The sequence below is a fragment of the Embiotoca jacksoni genome, unplaced genomic scaffold (assembly GCF_022577435.1).
Source record: "Embiotoca jacksoni isolate LCO1_2020_lvr unplaced genomic scaffold, fEmbJac1.0.p SCAF_12, whole genome shotgun sequence".
NCBI lineage: Eukaryota > Metazoa > Chordata > Actinopteri > Embiotocidae > Embiotoca > Embiotoca jacksoni.
In genome coordinates, this window is record NW_027185252.1 from 1,376,049 (window position 1) to 1,392,500 (window position 16,452).

At 41.9% G+C, this 16,452-nt stretch overlaps 1 protein-coding gene across 4 annotated transcripts in view; it reads left to right on the forward strand.

Moving 5' to 3' along the window:
* nckap1 (NCK-associated protein 1) overlaps nt 1-16,427 on the forward strand; it is a 28,273-nt gene extending 11,846 nt beyond the window's left edge. For 2 of the 4 annotated variants that reach the window (XM_069144180.1, XM_069144183.1), the window contains 29 exons: nt 2,227-2,319; nt 2,445-2,501; nt 2,890-3,032; nt 3,241-3,331; nt 3,675-3,812; nt 4,070-4,118; nt 4,212-4,368; nt 4,549-4,605; nt 5,125-5,221; nt 5,945-6,051; nt 6,150-6,282; nt 6,666-6,747; nt 6,867-6,925; nt 7,091-7,236; nt 7,388-7,520; nt 8,024-8,143; nt 8,427-8,566; nt 9,075-9,206; nt 9,433-9,651; nt 10,243-10,373; nt 10,541-10,638; nt 10,836-10,929; nt 11,366-11,448; nt 11,579-11,659; nt 11,760-11,853; nt 11,940-12,056; nt 13,230-13,339; nt 13,669-13,758; nt 13,869-16,427. In XM_069144180.1, coding sequence (XP_069000281.1) covers nt 2,227-2,319; nt 2,445-2,501; nt 2,890-3,032; nt 3,241-3,331; nt 3,675-3,812; nt 4,070-4,118; nt 4,212-4,368; nt 4,549-4,605; nt 5,125-5,221; nt 5,945-6,051; nt 6,150-6,282; nt 6,666-6,747; nt 6,867-6,925; nt 7,091-7,236; nt 7,388-7,520; nt 8,024-8,143; nt 8,427-8,566; nt 9,075-9,206; nt 9,433-9,651; nt 10,243-10,373; nt 10,541-10,638; nt 10,836-10,929; nt 11,366-11,448; nt 11,579-11,659; nt 11,760-11,853; nt 11,940-12,056; nt 13,230-13,339; nt 13,669-13,758; nt 13,869-13,985 — 3,168 coding nt within the window. In that variant the 3' untranslated portion in view covers nt 13,986-16,427. The remainder of the gene's footprint in view (nt 1-2,226; nt 2,320-2,444; nt 2,502-2,889; nt 3,033-3,240; nt 3,332-3,674; nt 3,813-4,069; nt 4,119-4,211; nt 4,369-4,548; nt 4,606-5,124; nt 5,222-5,944; nt 6,052-6,149; nt 6,283-6,665; nt 6,748-6,866; nt 6,926-7,090; nt 7,237-7,387; nt 7,521-8,023; nt 8,144-8,426; nt 8,567-9,074; nt 9,207-9,432; nt 9,652-10,242; nt 10,374-10,540; nt 10,639-10,835; nt 10,930-11,365; nt 11,449-11,578; nt 11,660-11,759; nt 11,854-11,939; nt 12,057-13,229; nt 13,340-13,668; nt 13,759-13,868) is intronic. The other 2 variants (XM_069144182.1, XM_069144184.1) reach the window with 1 other exon arrangement.
* Nucleotides 16,428-16,452: the final 25 nt, after the last annotated feature.

Here is a 16,452-nt window from a genome sequence, read left to right on the forward strand (position 1 = left end):
AAAAAAATAACATCAACTGCCAATCAATCATAGTACACAAAGATAACTTACTTTACCTGCAGTAAGTGGTATTTTTAAAAATTTTGTAAATAACTAACACTGATTTTATTTTGAAAACTGAAATCGTTTCTACGGGAATATCCATGAACTGATCAAATGAGCCCTAAAAAAAAATAAAAAATAAAATGAAGTAACACATATTTTTTTCCCTCTACTGCAGATGATCTTTTTGAACAGTTAGAGTAATTAGTTTTGTGTGTTTGTTTGTGTGCGCGTGTGTCCAAGTGAACTAAACCGAGTCATTGCTCATCAACTGTTTCTTTCAGCTTTACTTGTTAGCTTAGCTCGTAGCTTCTGGCCTCTGTGTTCAAGTGAAAGTGTCATTTAGCAAACAGCTCTTTTGTGTTATGCGTTTGTGTGTGTGTGTGTGTGTGTGTGTGTGTGTGTGTGTGTGTGTGTGTAGCTGACTGCTTTATTCAGTATAACTGTGCAAAAAATTGTCTCTTATGTTGTTTTCTGCTTTGTTTCTGTGTTTGTTTGTGTTCTGCATGCTAAAACTTGGCTTATTCCGGACTTGTGCTTTTTGGTAAGTTTTTGTATCTAAGTTTCTGTATTTCAGTTCCCATAAGTTTTGTACTGATGTGAATAATTTTTTTTTTTATGTACCTTTTGTTTTTTTTTTGTTTGTTTTTTTTCCTTTGCTCTGCTTTTCCCTCCTTCGCTGGTAGTGGTTTTTGTTTTACTTTCTCTCCTTCATTCACTGAATGACTGTGTGGCTGGTTAACTACCTGGTTAACTACCTGCTTAACTACCTGGTTAGCCTGACTGCTAGTTGGGTGGATGACCGACCGGCTGCTGTTTTTGAATGACGAGCTGACTGCCTGCAATAAGGAGCGTCACAGAGAGGTTTGAGGACACGTCGGCCTCATTGGTCTTTTCAAATTACAGAGAAAAAGCACGCAAAAAAATTTAGAAATCTCTTTTCCAAATGGTTTAAAATGATTGTCCCACTTTTTGTGGACTCTGGGTTCAGTCACAGAGGCTTCGACTCCTTGTTGCAGCTGCAGTGTTTCACTCTTCTACACTTTTTTTCCCTTCTTAAGAGTCGCGTTTTATTTTTTTCAGGCCGACCTCAGAAGCACTTTGGAGACGGGTTTCCATTTACATACAGTCCTTTCTGTCATGTAAATACAAAACATTCACATTGCTTTTTAAAACATTATGTATGTGTATATATATATCTATATATATATCTCTCTCTATATATAGAGAGAGATATATATATATCTATATATATTACAACATGTTAAAAGATTGATGCGACAATCTTTTACATGTTTGGAGTTTGGAGTTTGAAAAAAAAAAACAACCATCCAGGCTGATATCAACAAGCACAGAAAGGTTTTTATGTCTTTCAGGTGCTTTGAATGAATTTTCCGTCTCTCTCTCTCTTCTGCCTTCTGTAGCCTCACGACTGCGTCCTCCGGACCGATCCAACTTTGCTTTGATAGGCGCACTTTACTTTGGTCAAACATTTTTTTTTTGAGGAGGGGGGGGATTCAAACGCACGAGCTGCTCTCGGAAAAGCTTTCGCACCACGAGCTTTGATTCTCATTTTGTTTCCACGATGTGCTAAAAGGAGAAATCCAAATCCAATTTCATGAGTGAGCTCTCCTGTGTGTCAAGTTTCCCAACAAATATTTATAGAAAAGAAAATGTTCCAAAGTAAAAATGACTTCATGAACATTTGGAATTTAAATCAGTCTTCTTTTTTTTTTTTTTTTTGAATCTATTTTTATAGAGTTTTGTTAGCTCCAGTAAAACTGAATTATTTAGCAGCTCTGTGAATTCTATCAGTTTGGTCCAAATTAAGAGAAACTTTAAATGAATACGATAATCTGTGTTGATCCCTGAAGGGAAACTTAGTAATTAGACTTTTTTTTTAGTTTTCTTTTTAAAGAGTTGGAGTAAGAAAATGGAAGATTTCCAGTTTTGAAAAGAATCAATGTGGAAGTAGAAAAGTTTAGAGAATTGAGTTGAGAGCTACTTTTTAACAGCCGTTTCTACTAACCCAGAATCAAACTGCACCGAAACAAAAAAAAAAAAAAAAGGGGGACGCGTCTTAAAGCAGAGGAACTCGCAGGGAAACTGAAGTTTCAGGTACGTAAAGCGCCGACGAAGTCCGTGACTTGACGATGTCTCCTTCTGCCGTGCGGCGTTTTACAGCAACAGCTGGCTCAGCTGCAGAAGGAGAAGTCGGAGATCCTGAAGAACCTGGCGCTCTACTATTTTACCTTCGTGGATGTCATGGAGTTCAAGGTGGGAGAGCGCACACGCACACACACACACACAGTTACACACACACACACACACGCACACTTTCACACACTGGGATGGATTTGACGCTGGTGATTGTGATGGAGGTGTTTCTCCTTCATCAACAGGACCACGTGTGTGAGCTGCTGAACACCATCGACGCCTGCCAGGTCTTCTTTGATATCGTAAGCAAATATGTATATTGTTGATTTTTTTAAAAATAAATTTTTTATCTGTCGCATGTCGTAAAAGTGTCAAGATAGAGGAAAATTATGTTTTTGGCTTCACTGACAATCGCAAAAACACACTTGTTTTTAAACCATAAAGGAAATGCTTTGTATTTTTGTATTTTCACCGTATCCTTCTCTTCTATTTGCCCCTCATCTTTCTAACCAGCACTTCTTCGCATACTTTTATTATTTCAGAGGCACTGAAGTGTTTCAGAATATTTACTCTTCTATAAAAGCTTTTCTTTTTCTTCATATTGGCTGGAAGAGATTATCGTTAATATTTGATTTTCTAAAAAGTGCCTCACTTTTCTCTCTTTTTTTTCTTTTTTTTAACACTCGACAGACGGTGAACTTTGACCTGACCAAGAACTACCTGGACCTGGTGGTGACCTACACCACTCTGATGACCATCCTGTCTCGCATAGAGGAGAGGAAGGCCATCATCGGGCTGTACAACTACGCCCACGAGATGACGCATGGAGCCAGGTGACTGCAACACACACGCACACACACACACACACACACACACACACACACACACACACACACACACATACATACGGAAACACACTCAGGAAAAAAAAATAACAACAAGTGGAGTACCCGCCCTTAATCGCTATAAACAGGAAGAAATTAAAGTCCAATTGTGAGCGTGGTTTCTATGGTAACCGCGGTGCTGTAACGTGTGCTGCAGCGACAGGGAGTACCCCCGGTTGGGCCAGATGATCGTGGATTACGAGAACCCTTTGAAGAAGATGATGGAGGAGTTTGTTCCACACGGAAAGGTAACGAGAACGTTTTCATTTTTTATGTTTACGTAATATCAAAAAGAGGAAATTTCTTTCTTTCTGTCTTTATTTTTTGTTCTCGGCACCCTTTTAGTTACTTTTATTTCCCCCTAAGTGCCGAAGTTGTGCACGTTTTGAAGTTGAATCTATTTGCGTGAGACATTTTCATGCATTTTGTTGCCGAGTCTCATCTTCATCCGATCGCTGTAAAAATCAACTTGATTAAAAAAAAAAAAGTTAAGCTGAGATGTTAAAAAAAAAGATAAAAATGTCCAGTTGTTATGACGATTTCTTCAGGTTCGCAAATCAGTAAATAATAATAATAATGATGATTTTCCAGTCGCTGTCGGACGCGCTGATCAGCCTTCAGATGGTGTATCCCAGGAGGAACCTGTCGGCTGACCAGTGGAGGAACGCCCAGCTGCTCTCGCTGATCTCCGCTCCCTCCACGATGCTCAACCCGGCTCAGTCGGACACCGTTAGTACCAAAATAATTCACGCTTTATTGAGACTTTGCCATCCTGCTTGTATTTTTTTTGTAATAATCTTGAAGGAACCCTCTAAGCTGCTCACATTTTAAATATTTTGTTTCAAGATCCTGAATTTAAAGTCGAAGATTGGGGTATTTATTTAAAGTCGCCTGCTTTTTATTCGAGGTTTTTGATTTATTCAGCTGTCGAAGCCCTAAAGTCGACCCGACCGTGCGTCCCTCACCTGTTCTGTCTCCGTCCTCAGATGCCGTGTGAATACCTGTCGCTGGACGCCATGGAGAAGTGGATCGTCTGTAAGTACCGACCAGAATCTGAATCGGGTTCCCGCCTGATCGGGAAAATAAATCCGTCTCACGGACCTGTCCGTCTCTGTCCTCTCCCTGCAGTCGGGTTCATCCTGTGTCACGCGGTGCTGAACAGCGACGCGGCAGCGTTGTCTCTGTGGAAGCTGGCGCTGCAGAGCTCCACCTGTCTCTGCTTGTTCCGCGACGAAGTCTTCCACATCCACAAAGCGGCCGAGGACCTGTTCGTCAACATCAGAGGGTGAGAGGACGAATATGTGCCGACGCTCTTTAAACCGTGCAGAGACAAGTCTGCGGTGATTTGTAATTTGTTTTGAACATTTTTTTCTGAGCCAAAAAGAAGGAATTTTGAAGATGTTTTTTTTTTTTTTTCAGAATTTATGCGCGTTTAATTCACGTTTCCTCCTCGTGTGTTTTCCAGGTACAACAAACGCATCAATGACATCCGGGAGTGCAAAGAACAGGCCCTGTCTCACGCGTACGTATATAATCTTCGTCACGAACCCTGACGGGAATTTTCATCCCTTCTTTGCCGTTTTTTTTTCACTCGCACACAAAAAGAAATTGTATGATGTATTTCTCTGCTCACATTTTTTCCATGTTAATTTATGTTAATGTTCTTTTTCCGGCTTCCCTTTTTTAACTGGTTGTAGATGTGCTTCCACCCCTCTCCTGTCTTTCTCGGGGAGTCTCACACTGAAACACCACCTTCTTCCTCTCTTTATCCCTTATTCTTTTCTCCCCCCTCTTTCTCTCCTCCCCCCCTCTCTCTGCCTCATCTCTGCTTTTATCCTCATTACTTATTCCCTCTTCCCCTTTCATCTTCATTCGCATTCTTCCGTCGTCGCTGTCATCTGCTTACTTTTTTTTTTTTTTTTTTTTTGTCCTCCTCGCTCGGATTGTCCCGAAAGTGTCAAAATAGCATTTAATCACGATGCTCGGCGTGTTTTTGATGCTCCCGCTCTTGACTTCCTGCCGTCTTGTCTCGACTCTGCAGGGGCTCCATGCACAGAGAGAGACGCAAGTTCCTCCGATCCGCTCTGAAGGAGCTGGCGACCGTTCTGGCCGATCAGCCCGGACTGCTCGGTCCAAAGGTGCCTCGATGTCAAACCAAAAACAAAACTGGATTTATATGTTTCACAATGTGCAAAACGATCTTTAAGGGCAACGCATAAACTAATATTGGGGGTTTAAAGCAGTTTGGTGAGCAGAACTAAATGAACCAATCGGGGGGAGTAATTCATCAAAAGTTCATCATTATACAGATTTACTGCATTAAATAGCTTTACATTAAAAACACAGAAGTCTTTCAGCTCAACTTAGATTATTGTGTCCTAATGCATCAAAACATCTGCTTTTAAAGATTAAAATATTCATATTTAAATAGCTTGTAGTTCTTAAAGTTCAGCCGTTAACGTGTCTGCTTTTGCTTCACGTGACGAGCATCGACCCTAAAATATCACCTGACGCATTTAATTACTTTTAATTCATTTTCATTTATTTAACCAGATCTTTTGCAAAAACATGCTGCAAAAAGAGTAAATGCAATATTTAGTTAAATATCAACGTAATGCATAAAAGATGTCGACTCTCTGTGGGCACGAGATCCAGCGTGGACACCTCGGAAAGGCTCAAACGTTCCTCTGGCCAGATGGAGACCTTCATAAATATTCATGAATATATATATATTACATATTTGATTCAGAGATTGTGAGAATGTGGTTTGCTGCCAGCTGCTGTTTTTGTAATTTACCTTCTTTAAATCCGCCTCTCTTCTCTTCCCTTTCGTCCATATTTCTGTGCTTCTGGTCCACCAGGCGTTATTTGTGTTCATGGCGTTGTCGTTCGCCCGCGACGAGATCATCTGGCTGCTTCGACACGCCGACAACATCCAGAAGAAGAGCACGGACGACTTTATCGACAAGTAAGCGCCACCTCTAAAATATGTATTTCTTGTGCGTGTTTCTTTAGTCTCAGATCTTGTTGACGTGTGTTTGTTTGTTTGTGTGTGTTATTTTTCAGACACATAGCGGAGCTGATCTTCTACATGGAGGAGCTCCGAGCTCACGTCAGGAAGTACGGCCCGGTGATGCAGCGGTACTACGTCCAGTACCTGTCCGGGTTCGACGCCGTGGTGCTGAATGAACTGGTGCAGGTGGGAACGTACACACACACACACATACACGCAACTCTCAAAAACACACACAAAAGAAACACACAATCTGACGTTTATTTCTTGAAACTGAGCACTCGTCCTCCTTTAAATCATTTAATTCGATATCATTTGGTTGATGATGGTGCTCAACAACATCTCTGTGGAACTGCCTGAGTTTCAGGATACAGGACTGATAAATTATATATTTTGTAATTTAGTTTTAAAAGCAACTATCTTGAACACAATGGTTTTTTTTCTGTTTTATAATTTTAAAAAAAAATTCCCGTTCTTTTTTTTTTCTTTTCCCTACTTTCAGTGAAAATAAATCTCGTCTGTTGTGATCAACGTTCTTCTTTTGCTTCTGTCCCGTCTTCATTCAACAGAACCTGTCCGTGTGTCCGGAGGATGAATCTATAATCATGTCTTCATTCGTCAACACGATGACTTCTCTCAGCGTCAAACAAGGTGACGCTGCTGCTCTCTGGACCGTCGCAATCTGAGAGGAAGATTCAAGTTTTAAAGATATTGTGTGTGTGTGTGTGTGTGTGCAACATCGAATAAATTGTTGTGTGTGTGCGTTCCAGTGGAGGACGGAGAGGTGTTTGACTTCAGAGGGATGAGACTGGACTGGTTCAGACTGCAGGTACGAACGCACATGTTCTTAAATCCTGTTGGAAAAATATTAAATGGAAGTCAAGAGAAGGACACATCAGAGACCTCCAGGGTTATTATTTATTCACGCTAATGTACAGGAGTACGAAATCTGACTTTGAATGTTTCCGTTGTGTGCGTTTCTTCCTCTCTGCAGGCGTACACCAGCGTCTCCAAAGCCAGTCTCGGCATATCGGATCACAAGGAGCTCGGAAAAATGATGAACACCATCATCTTCCACACGAAGATGGTGGACTCGCTGGTGGAGATGCTGGTGGAGACGTCGGACTTGTCTATTTTCTGGTGAGACACACACACACACACACACACACACACGAAAACTCGTACGTAGGATGAATGTCTGAATCTGGTTTTTAACCACCTCCCTCCCCCTCTTGTGTTGTGGTGTGTGGTGTGTGTGTGTGTGTGTGTGTGTGTGTGTGTGTGTGTGTAGTTTCTACAGCCGTGCTTTCGAGAAGATGTTCCAGCAGTGCCTGGAGCTTCCCTCCCAGAGTCGACACTCGGTCTGCTTCCCGCTGCTCTGCACGCACTTCATGTCCTGCACACACGAGCTCTGTCCCGAGGAGGTAAACACACACCGGCATGCACAAATACACAGTTTTACCACGAAGCCCCGTGAGAGGAGAGGGAGGAAATAGCTCCGTTTATCGGACTGCATTTTTAAACAATGGGAAATTCTGCAGTATAAAAGCCTCCTGAGGGGGGCGCCGGACAGTCGGAGACGTGTATATCGCAAATTCGTTCCCAAAATGTATGTAATGTTAAGATGTTTAGAGATCAGCGGGAACATCTTTGACTTTCTGGAGTCGAAGCAGCCGTTTACAAAAAAAAACTCCGGTCACTTTAAAATGTAAAGATCTCAAACCGGATGGGATTTATATTCTACTCATAATCGTGGCTGTAAGATTTACACGCATGCGCTCTGAAATCAGGGTTAAAATCACTCCACCCGCTGCAGAGAAATAAATCCAGTTTTCACAGATCTTCTCACTCAGAAGTTGTTTGATTTCTGAACACTGCTTGCTGTTGAATGACGTCGATGTCCGCTAACGACTTGGTTTCTCCGCAGCGTCACCACATAGGCGACCGAAGCCTGTCGCTGTGCAACATGTTCCTGGACGAGATGGCCAAACAGGCCCGGAACCTGATCACCGACATCTGCACCGAGCAATGTACTCTGAGCGACCAGGTAGGAGCACAGCAAGGCGGAGGAAGAAGTTTTATTCAGAGCAGCAGAAGCTGCTCGTGATAATATTTGCAAACTTTGCATCAAGTCATTAACGAAGGGAAAAGTTCAAACCTGAAGACGCGACTTTTTGACGCGTTATTTCCAGATCGAAAACGTTTTCAGAACTCAAAGCGAGCGAGTCGGACGGTTTAACAAAAAAAAAAAAAAAACACCAGGACACGAAGAATCGTTCCTCCTCGTCTGCCGACATCATCGTTCTCTCTCTCTCTCTCTCTCTCTGCAGCTGCTTCCCAAACACTGCGCGAAAACCATCAGCCAGGCCGTGAACAAGAAGAGCAAGAAGGCGACGGGGAAGAAGGGCGAGCCGGAGAGGGAGAAGCCGGGCGTGGAGAGCATGAGGAAGAACCGACTACTGGTCACCAAGTCAGTACCAGAACCAAAGAACTACGTAAAAGATCGGGTTCTTTAAGTCTTTACTTTCCGAGTCTGTCTTTTTTTTTCTTTAAACATCTTTCTCAGTCTGTTCTTTGTCTCTCGAGTCGTCTGTTATTAAGTCCTTGAGTCTTATAATTATTAATAAAAGTTACTTGTTTACCTAAATCAGCACCATTAAAACATTTAATTACATTTAACTGTTTATCTTCATGTTCACAACTCAAATTGTTGGTAAATTATTTCTGCTTTGTAACTATTTATTATATCAGTATTATATTATCACTTTAATAGATGTGTCAGCGTTTTCGGCAAAAACAAAACAAAACGTATATTACCACTTCATGAATCTGTACCTCCTTTATTTATTTTTTTTAGTGTTGCAGACATGTTCTACTTTATTTAATTTTGTTTGTCTTTTTCTCTTCCGGTCACGTAAATTATAGAATCTATTTTGTTGTTTTCTCTCCTTTTTTGTTTTTGTTTGTTTTGTTCCCAGTCTGGATAAACTCCACACGGCGTTGTCTGAACTCTGCTTCTCCATCAACTACGTTCCCAACCTGGTGGTGTGGGAGCACACGTTCACGCCGAGAGAGTACCTCACCTCGCACCTGGAGATCCGATTCACCAAGTAAACACACACGCACGCACACACACACGCGCACACACACACACGCACACACACACACACACACACACATAAGCAGCTCCCTTCTCTACTTTTTAATGAATTAAACACGAGTGCAGTTTTGCGTTTGTAGAAGAAGCAGGAACTCCTCCACCATCTTCCCACGCAGCCGTCAGTCGTTTTAAAGACCTCGACCTCTGCCCCCTCTCACCCCCCGCCCCGCCTCCAGGTCCATAGTGGGGATGACCATGTACAACCAGGCGACCCAGGAGATCGCCAAGCCCAGCGAGCTGCTGACCAGCGTGCGAGCCTACATGACGGTGCTGCAGTCCATCGAGAACTACGTCACCATCGACATCACCCGCGTCTTCAACAACGTGCTGCTGCAGCAGACGCAGCACCTGGACAGCCACGGGGAGCCCACCATCACCAGCCTGTACACCAACTGGTGCGCCGCTCATCTTTACATATGCAAAACATTACGGGAAAGACGAAAATATGAATATTAGTTGTTAGAAACTATTAATAAAATAAACTCCTCTCATCAAGACAGAAAATACAGCTAACAGTACAAATTACTAGATGACCAACTTTTACTTATTTGGGCTCAGAAGCTGCAGGGAAAAGAAATGCCTACATATTTATTAAGATCACAATTAGCAACAGAAATTGTTAAGAAAATGCATTTATGGTTTTAAAGTACAGAAAAAGTGTGTCTGTGAAAAATACATCAACTTTTAGGTGTCGATTTGCTGGTACTGTAAATCTGTATCTACAGTCCTCTTTATAATGAACATACAACATCAACCATCCAAGTCCACTATGAATATCATAACAATCCCACTTTACAACTAGTTGCTCAAAATACGAGCAGATGATTTAAGCTGTTATTATATTATTTTTTAAATTGCTGTTGACATCAATGTTACAAGCTCCATTTGGGGGATTCCTTCAAAATTGTAACTGAAGAGAAGAACTAAACATAACCTCAAACTGAAAACAGTATTTTGTGTGTGTGTGTGTGTGTGTGTGTCTGCAGGTACCTGGAGACGTTGCTCCGCCAGGTCAGTAACGGACACATCGCCTACTTCCCCGCCATGAAGGCCTTCGTCAACCTGCCCACTGAGAACGAGCTGACTTTCAATGCTGAGGAATACTCCGACATCTCGGGTACACACACACACACACACACACACACACACACAGTTTACTCATAAACACACTTACTCACACACTGCCTCATGCGATCAGTTAATATTCTACAAAACAAAATCCAGTCATCTCCACAACAAAGCCTGAATATTGAGAGGAAATAATACTTGTGTGTGTTTTCCCAGAGATGCGTTCCCTGTCGGAGCTGTTGGGGCCGTACGGGATGAAGTTCCTCAGTGAGAGTCTGATGTGGCACATCTCGTCACAGGTCGCCGAGCTGAAGGTACGTTGACACATCTTTTATCTGACAAGCAATCCAAATACAAAACATCATAAAACCAGAAATATACAACGAGCGAGAAACTCCGAAATACTTCTAAACCTCGACTTAAAAAGAATCTATTAGAAACTAAAAGGATCCTTCTGAACAAAAATGTTCTTAATTCAAACTGTTTGGTGTTTTTTTTTTCCTCCGTGTAGAAACTGGTTGTAGAAAACATGGAGGTTTTGACCCAGATGAGGACGAGCTTCGACAAACCCGAACACATGGCTGCTCTCTTCAAGAAACTCACATGTAATCGCACACACACACACACACACACACACGCACACACACACGCATACATCTCTTCTGGGTAATCGAATATAATCTGGATTATTGTGCAAATATTTGGCATCAAGTTAAAACCTGCTGCAGATACAAGTAAGTGTGTGTGTGTGTGTGTGTGTGTGTGTGTGAGAGAGATTTTCCGATAACACACTGTGTGTTTGACAGCTGATGTTTAACGACACCATAAAGTCTTTTATTGACTCTGCCGGCTCGTTTCGTTTCTCCGTAAAGCCGCTCAGTGTTGATTTTTCAGAATCGTGACACGACGCTGCAAAAAGCCGAACGTTGTTGTTACACGTCGTCGCAAATAGAAGCTCTGGATGGAATTTAATCTAATATATATATATATATTTAATATGATATCTTCTGTAACTAATTGACCTTTCCTGTTTTTGTGTAGCTGTGGACAGCGTTTTGAAGAGAATGACCATCATCGGAGTCATTCTGTCCTTCCGCTCGCTCGCTCAGGAGGCTCTGAGAGACGTAAGACACACACACACACACACACACACACACACACACACACACACACACACACACACAGCGGTTGTAAGCTCTTCCACGTCGCGGCTGCTCCGTCGCTCTCTCAGCGTCTCGGTGTCGCCCCCTGCAGGTGTTGTCGTGTCACATTCCCTTCCTGGTCAGTTCGGTGGAGGATTTCAAAGACCACATTCCCCGAGAGACGGACATGAAGGTACGACGACCCGGTCGCCGGCGCCGATACACGAAAAGCTTGAAACGTCCCGCTTGCCGGCGTGTTTACGTGGATGTTTTTTTTTTTTTTCCGTTTCCAGGTGGCCATGAATGTTTACGAGCTGTCGTCGGCGGCGGGTCTACCCTGCGAGATCGACCCGGCCCTGGTGGTGGCGCTGTCCTCTCAGAAGAGCGGTGAGTCGCCGCGGTCGAATGTCGCCGACTCGGCGTGGCGTCCGCTCACCTCGCCCGCATCACCGTCCCTCGTGTTTGTGTTGCAGAGAACATCAGTCCGGAGGAGGAGTACAAGATCGCCTGTCTGCTGATGGTGTTCGTGGCCGTTTCCTTGCCGACGCTCGCCAGCAACGTGATGTCACAGTACAGCCCGGCCATCGAAGGTACGAAGGCGCCCCGTTGTTCTGTTGCTTTCGGTGGCGACACCACAGACTGTTTAGAAAAGTGTTCGTAGCTTCCGGGTCTGAAAAAAACGAGGCGGATGCAGAAGAGCCTCAAGCTGCAATACCACCGAGGGCCACTAGAGGTCGGCTCCAAAATAAACAAAAAAACAACAGATTTCGTAAAAGATCAATTTATTATCACATTTTATGTTTGACACATGAAGATGATGCCGAGGAGCCGATGCAGTGAAAACACAGAAGACAGAAGACGATCGCGTCCTGCAAATTCTGTCATCAAGAAACTAAAACCAGATCACATTTCAGTTTTGATTTAAAAAAAAAAAAAAAAAAAAAAAAATGACTCAACCAGGTATCAGTCGTTGAATTTGATTGTTTTCAGCTTTCATTGTTACAAAACAATGACCACACGGAGCATTGCAGTATGTTTGTGATAGAAAATGGTAAAATCTTAAGTTTTTTTTCTTTTATTCCCTCATTTCCCCTCCAATGTTGTTTTTTTTTTTTTTTTTAATAAATAGACAATAACACTTTATTACGGTGCGTTTTTTCCGGCGCAACCTTTTTACTGTTTCAAATATTTCCACATGGAAAAAAAAAAAAAGATTTCTTCATGTTAAACGAAGGTGATATTTAACACGTTGGAGACGCGAGGTCGGAGCTAAATGAGGTATCAAAGAGGTTTGTCGAGTCGAGGAGGAATTTATCAAGACGCCGCCTGCTAACAACCTTGAAATGAAAGGCGCCGCTGTTAATAAGGGACGTTTGAGAAGGATAATGAGTTGTGATGAGCTCCGTTATTGTTAGTATGCAGAACGCACGCTGTTGGCCGGCAATCTGTTTCTCCGCCAACCGTCCTGAGAATTTAGGATTACGTGCACACGTGTTTTTTTTTTTTTTTTTTTTAATATTCATTGTGTGCGTCTCGTCGCATATCATCCCCCCCCCCCCCCCAAAAAAAAATAAAAAATAAAAATCCATATTTCACCAGCTGGACCGGTCCGCTGCAGGTTTTAATCCTCCTTCCCCTGCTGTGAAAGTCACATGTCGGAAATTAAATTAATGTCGGAGTTAATTGATTTTTTGTTGTTGTTGTTCAAACACTGATGACTTCTTCTTCTTCTACTGACGGTGTGTGTCTGCTGCCCCCTACAGGCCACTGCAACAACATCCACTGCCTGGCTAAAGCCATCAACCAGATCGCTGCTGCTCTCTTCACCATCCACAAGGGGAGCATAGAGGATCGCCTCAAGGAGTTCCTGGCTGTAAGACAAATAATACCATTTTATTTATGATCAAATTATACTTCCTTTTTTTTTATTTTATTTTTTTTACATAAATAAGGTTTGTTTTGCTGATTTGTGCTGATGTTGATCAAGTAAACCTTACTGGGGGAATACATATTCCTGAAGGTTACAGCTTCTCCACGCTGCTCACCGTTCCCGCACAACAGGAACAGACCCTGAACTTTTTCATTCCCCCTTCGTATGATTATAACGTTGAAAAATTAGAAATTTACTTAAAACTGCTGCAAAAAATTGAGACAATATGCACCATTGTGTAACTCTGTGTGTGTGTGTGTGTGTGTGTGTAGCTGGCCTCGTCCAGCCTGCTGAAAATCGGCCAGGAAACGGACAAGATGACGACGCGTAACCGAGAATCTGTCTACCTGCTGCTGGACATGGTGAGAGGATTTCACACACACACACACACACACACACACACACACACACACACACACGTTTGGAAGTGTGATCATCTCAACAGATGTGTGTTTCCCACTTTGCGCTGCAGATCGTGCAGGAGTCTCCCTTCCTCACCATGGACCTGCTGGAGTCCTGCTTCCCCTACGTCCTGCTGCGAAACGCCTACCACGCCGTCTACAAACAGAGCATCAGCGCCAACGCATAGACGCACACACACGCACACACGCACGCACGCACGCGATAAAACAGTCTGACTAACATGTCGTCTACACATCAGACACAACAAATACACACTACCAGAACACACTAAATCCCAAACTAAACACACTAAACTATGCCTACAAATGCCTCAACATACTATTCTGACAACAACAACAACAATAACAAAACAAAAACACTTGTCGGCTCGTACGGAAACAAAACGCCGACAACACTATAAACACGTAGCATTTAAACAAGTCCACTCAAAACACAGAACAAATAACAGTAAACGCCAGGAGAGCATATATATATATATATATATTAAAAATAAAAACAACCCACAATTAATTGCGCCAAGACGACAAAAAAAAAAAAAAAAAAAAATCAAAATGAGACTAATATAAAACGAGATACGTACTCGCTGGCTGGACGAAGTTTTTTTTTGGGGGGGGGGATCAGTGTCTTTATTTTAATCATTGTATCTTTTTCCATGATGTTGCCAGGGGACCATTACCATAGCAACACATAATATACGATATGTTTGGTTGGTATAAAAGAACAAAAATATAAATATATAGTATATATATAGTTGACACTAAAATATTCTCTTTTATTTTGTTGTTTTTTTGTTTTTTGTTTTTCCGATGAGCGTTTTGAGAGTTTTTAGTGGCCAGCCGACGACTTCGACTACGTGGTGACGGATTTGGATGCTTTTACTTTTGGGAATGAAAATGATTCTGATGTGATGCTTTTTTTTTTTTTTTTTTTTTTATTATATTATTTTATTTTGTTGCTTTTTAAATGGAGGAGGATTCCTGTGTTGATACTGAAAGACATGTTGCTTGTTATAGTGTAAGTTTTCACACACACAAAAAACACAAAAACACATCCTGAGCGGTTTAAAAAAAAAATAACACTACATACGTGCTAATATTTCTACATTTCAGAAGCAAACACACACGCAGAGAGACGGGACACACACTTGTATAACATGGTGATGTTTTTTCTTTCTTTTTTTCTAGCTAGTCGTAACATGAACATTTTCGTGGGTAAAAGATATAATATCTGTATTCTACTTTGATGTGAACTGAACCTGTCCGTTTTTAATGTTTATGGGTTTTTTTCTTTTGTTGTTATTTTTACGATGACGACAATGACGATTTGCCAAAATGTGTTGACACTAAAACAAAATTGTGTGTATCAGGGCTTTCGGGAGTGGTGGAGTGTTTTTTTGGGGGGGGTGTTTACGATGGTGTGAAATGCCATTTAAAAAAAACAAAAAAAACAAACAAAAAAAGGGGGGGAGGGGGGGGCTGTCGACTCAGCAGCAGCAGTTCTGTTGACAGGAAAAGAGTTACAGAACAACTTTTACAGAAACACTCGGTACACCTGCTGGAAAAATTCCCCTCAAGCTAAATTCCCCTCAAGCTGTTGTTAAAAAACGAACAAACCAGTAAAACAATACAACAAATTTAATTTATATGATTTCCTCTGAAAAAAGATCCTGAAATTTGTCTTTTCTGCCACAGATTTGTTTCCTGTTTCTTTTCTGCCACTCTGGTTTTACCACTACTGGAGCAGCTGGGGAGGTGGGGGGAGGAGGGGGCGGGGGACAGTGCCTTGCTCAAAAGGTACCTTAACAGCAGCTGTTGAGTTGAACCATTTACCCTGCGTGCTTCGATTAAAGCGTGTTAACTTTTACTGGGAATCTAAATTTAACCGATTAGAGGAAAGAAAAAAAAAAAAAGTGAGTAAATCCTAAATCGACTTCAGACCCGTCTACAAAAAAACAACAACAACAAAACCCTGGAGCTGCAATAAGACAAACAAATAAATATATATATACGTGTACACACTCTTGGTGATGTCTTCACTGGACAACAAACTTTCCTTACGAGCGGTTACGTTTGCGGTTGTGCAGGACAGACGACAACTTTTACTAAGCAGTCAGATTTCCTTTTTTTATTATTATTTTTTTTTATTATTAATATTATTATTTTTTTCCAGATCAAGGGGCTGAATATCGGGACAAACAAACCGTGGCTCCCCCCCCCCCCCCCCCCTGCTGGTGTGTTATTAACCCCAGGGCGCTGTCTGAAGGCTCATTCTGCAAACTACTCGGGACTCTTTAACCCAAAACGACTGCTTTTAACGTTCAAAAACCTGGAAAGCAGCTGAGAAAGTGAGACGGTATGTAGCAGGAAGACACTATAAAATATAAAAACACTTTGCAGTAAGATTTAGACATCTGTTTTCTGATTATCTCCTCGGTAGTCTGCATTATGAGCATGCGGAGGACAGATCCATGGACGATGTGGGATGGTTGCTGTTTTCTTTTTCTAACCTGTTTTATTTTTATTTTTTATTTTTTTTGTGTGTTTCTGATTCCACCGTGTAACTTAAATGACATGAATAAAAATAAACTTTAGGGCTGTGTCAGACCTGAGCTGTGAGTGTGTGTGCCGCTGGTT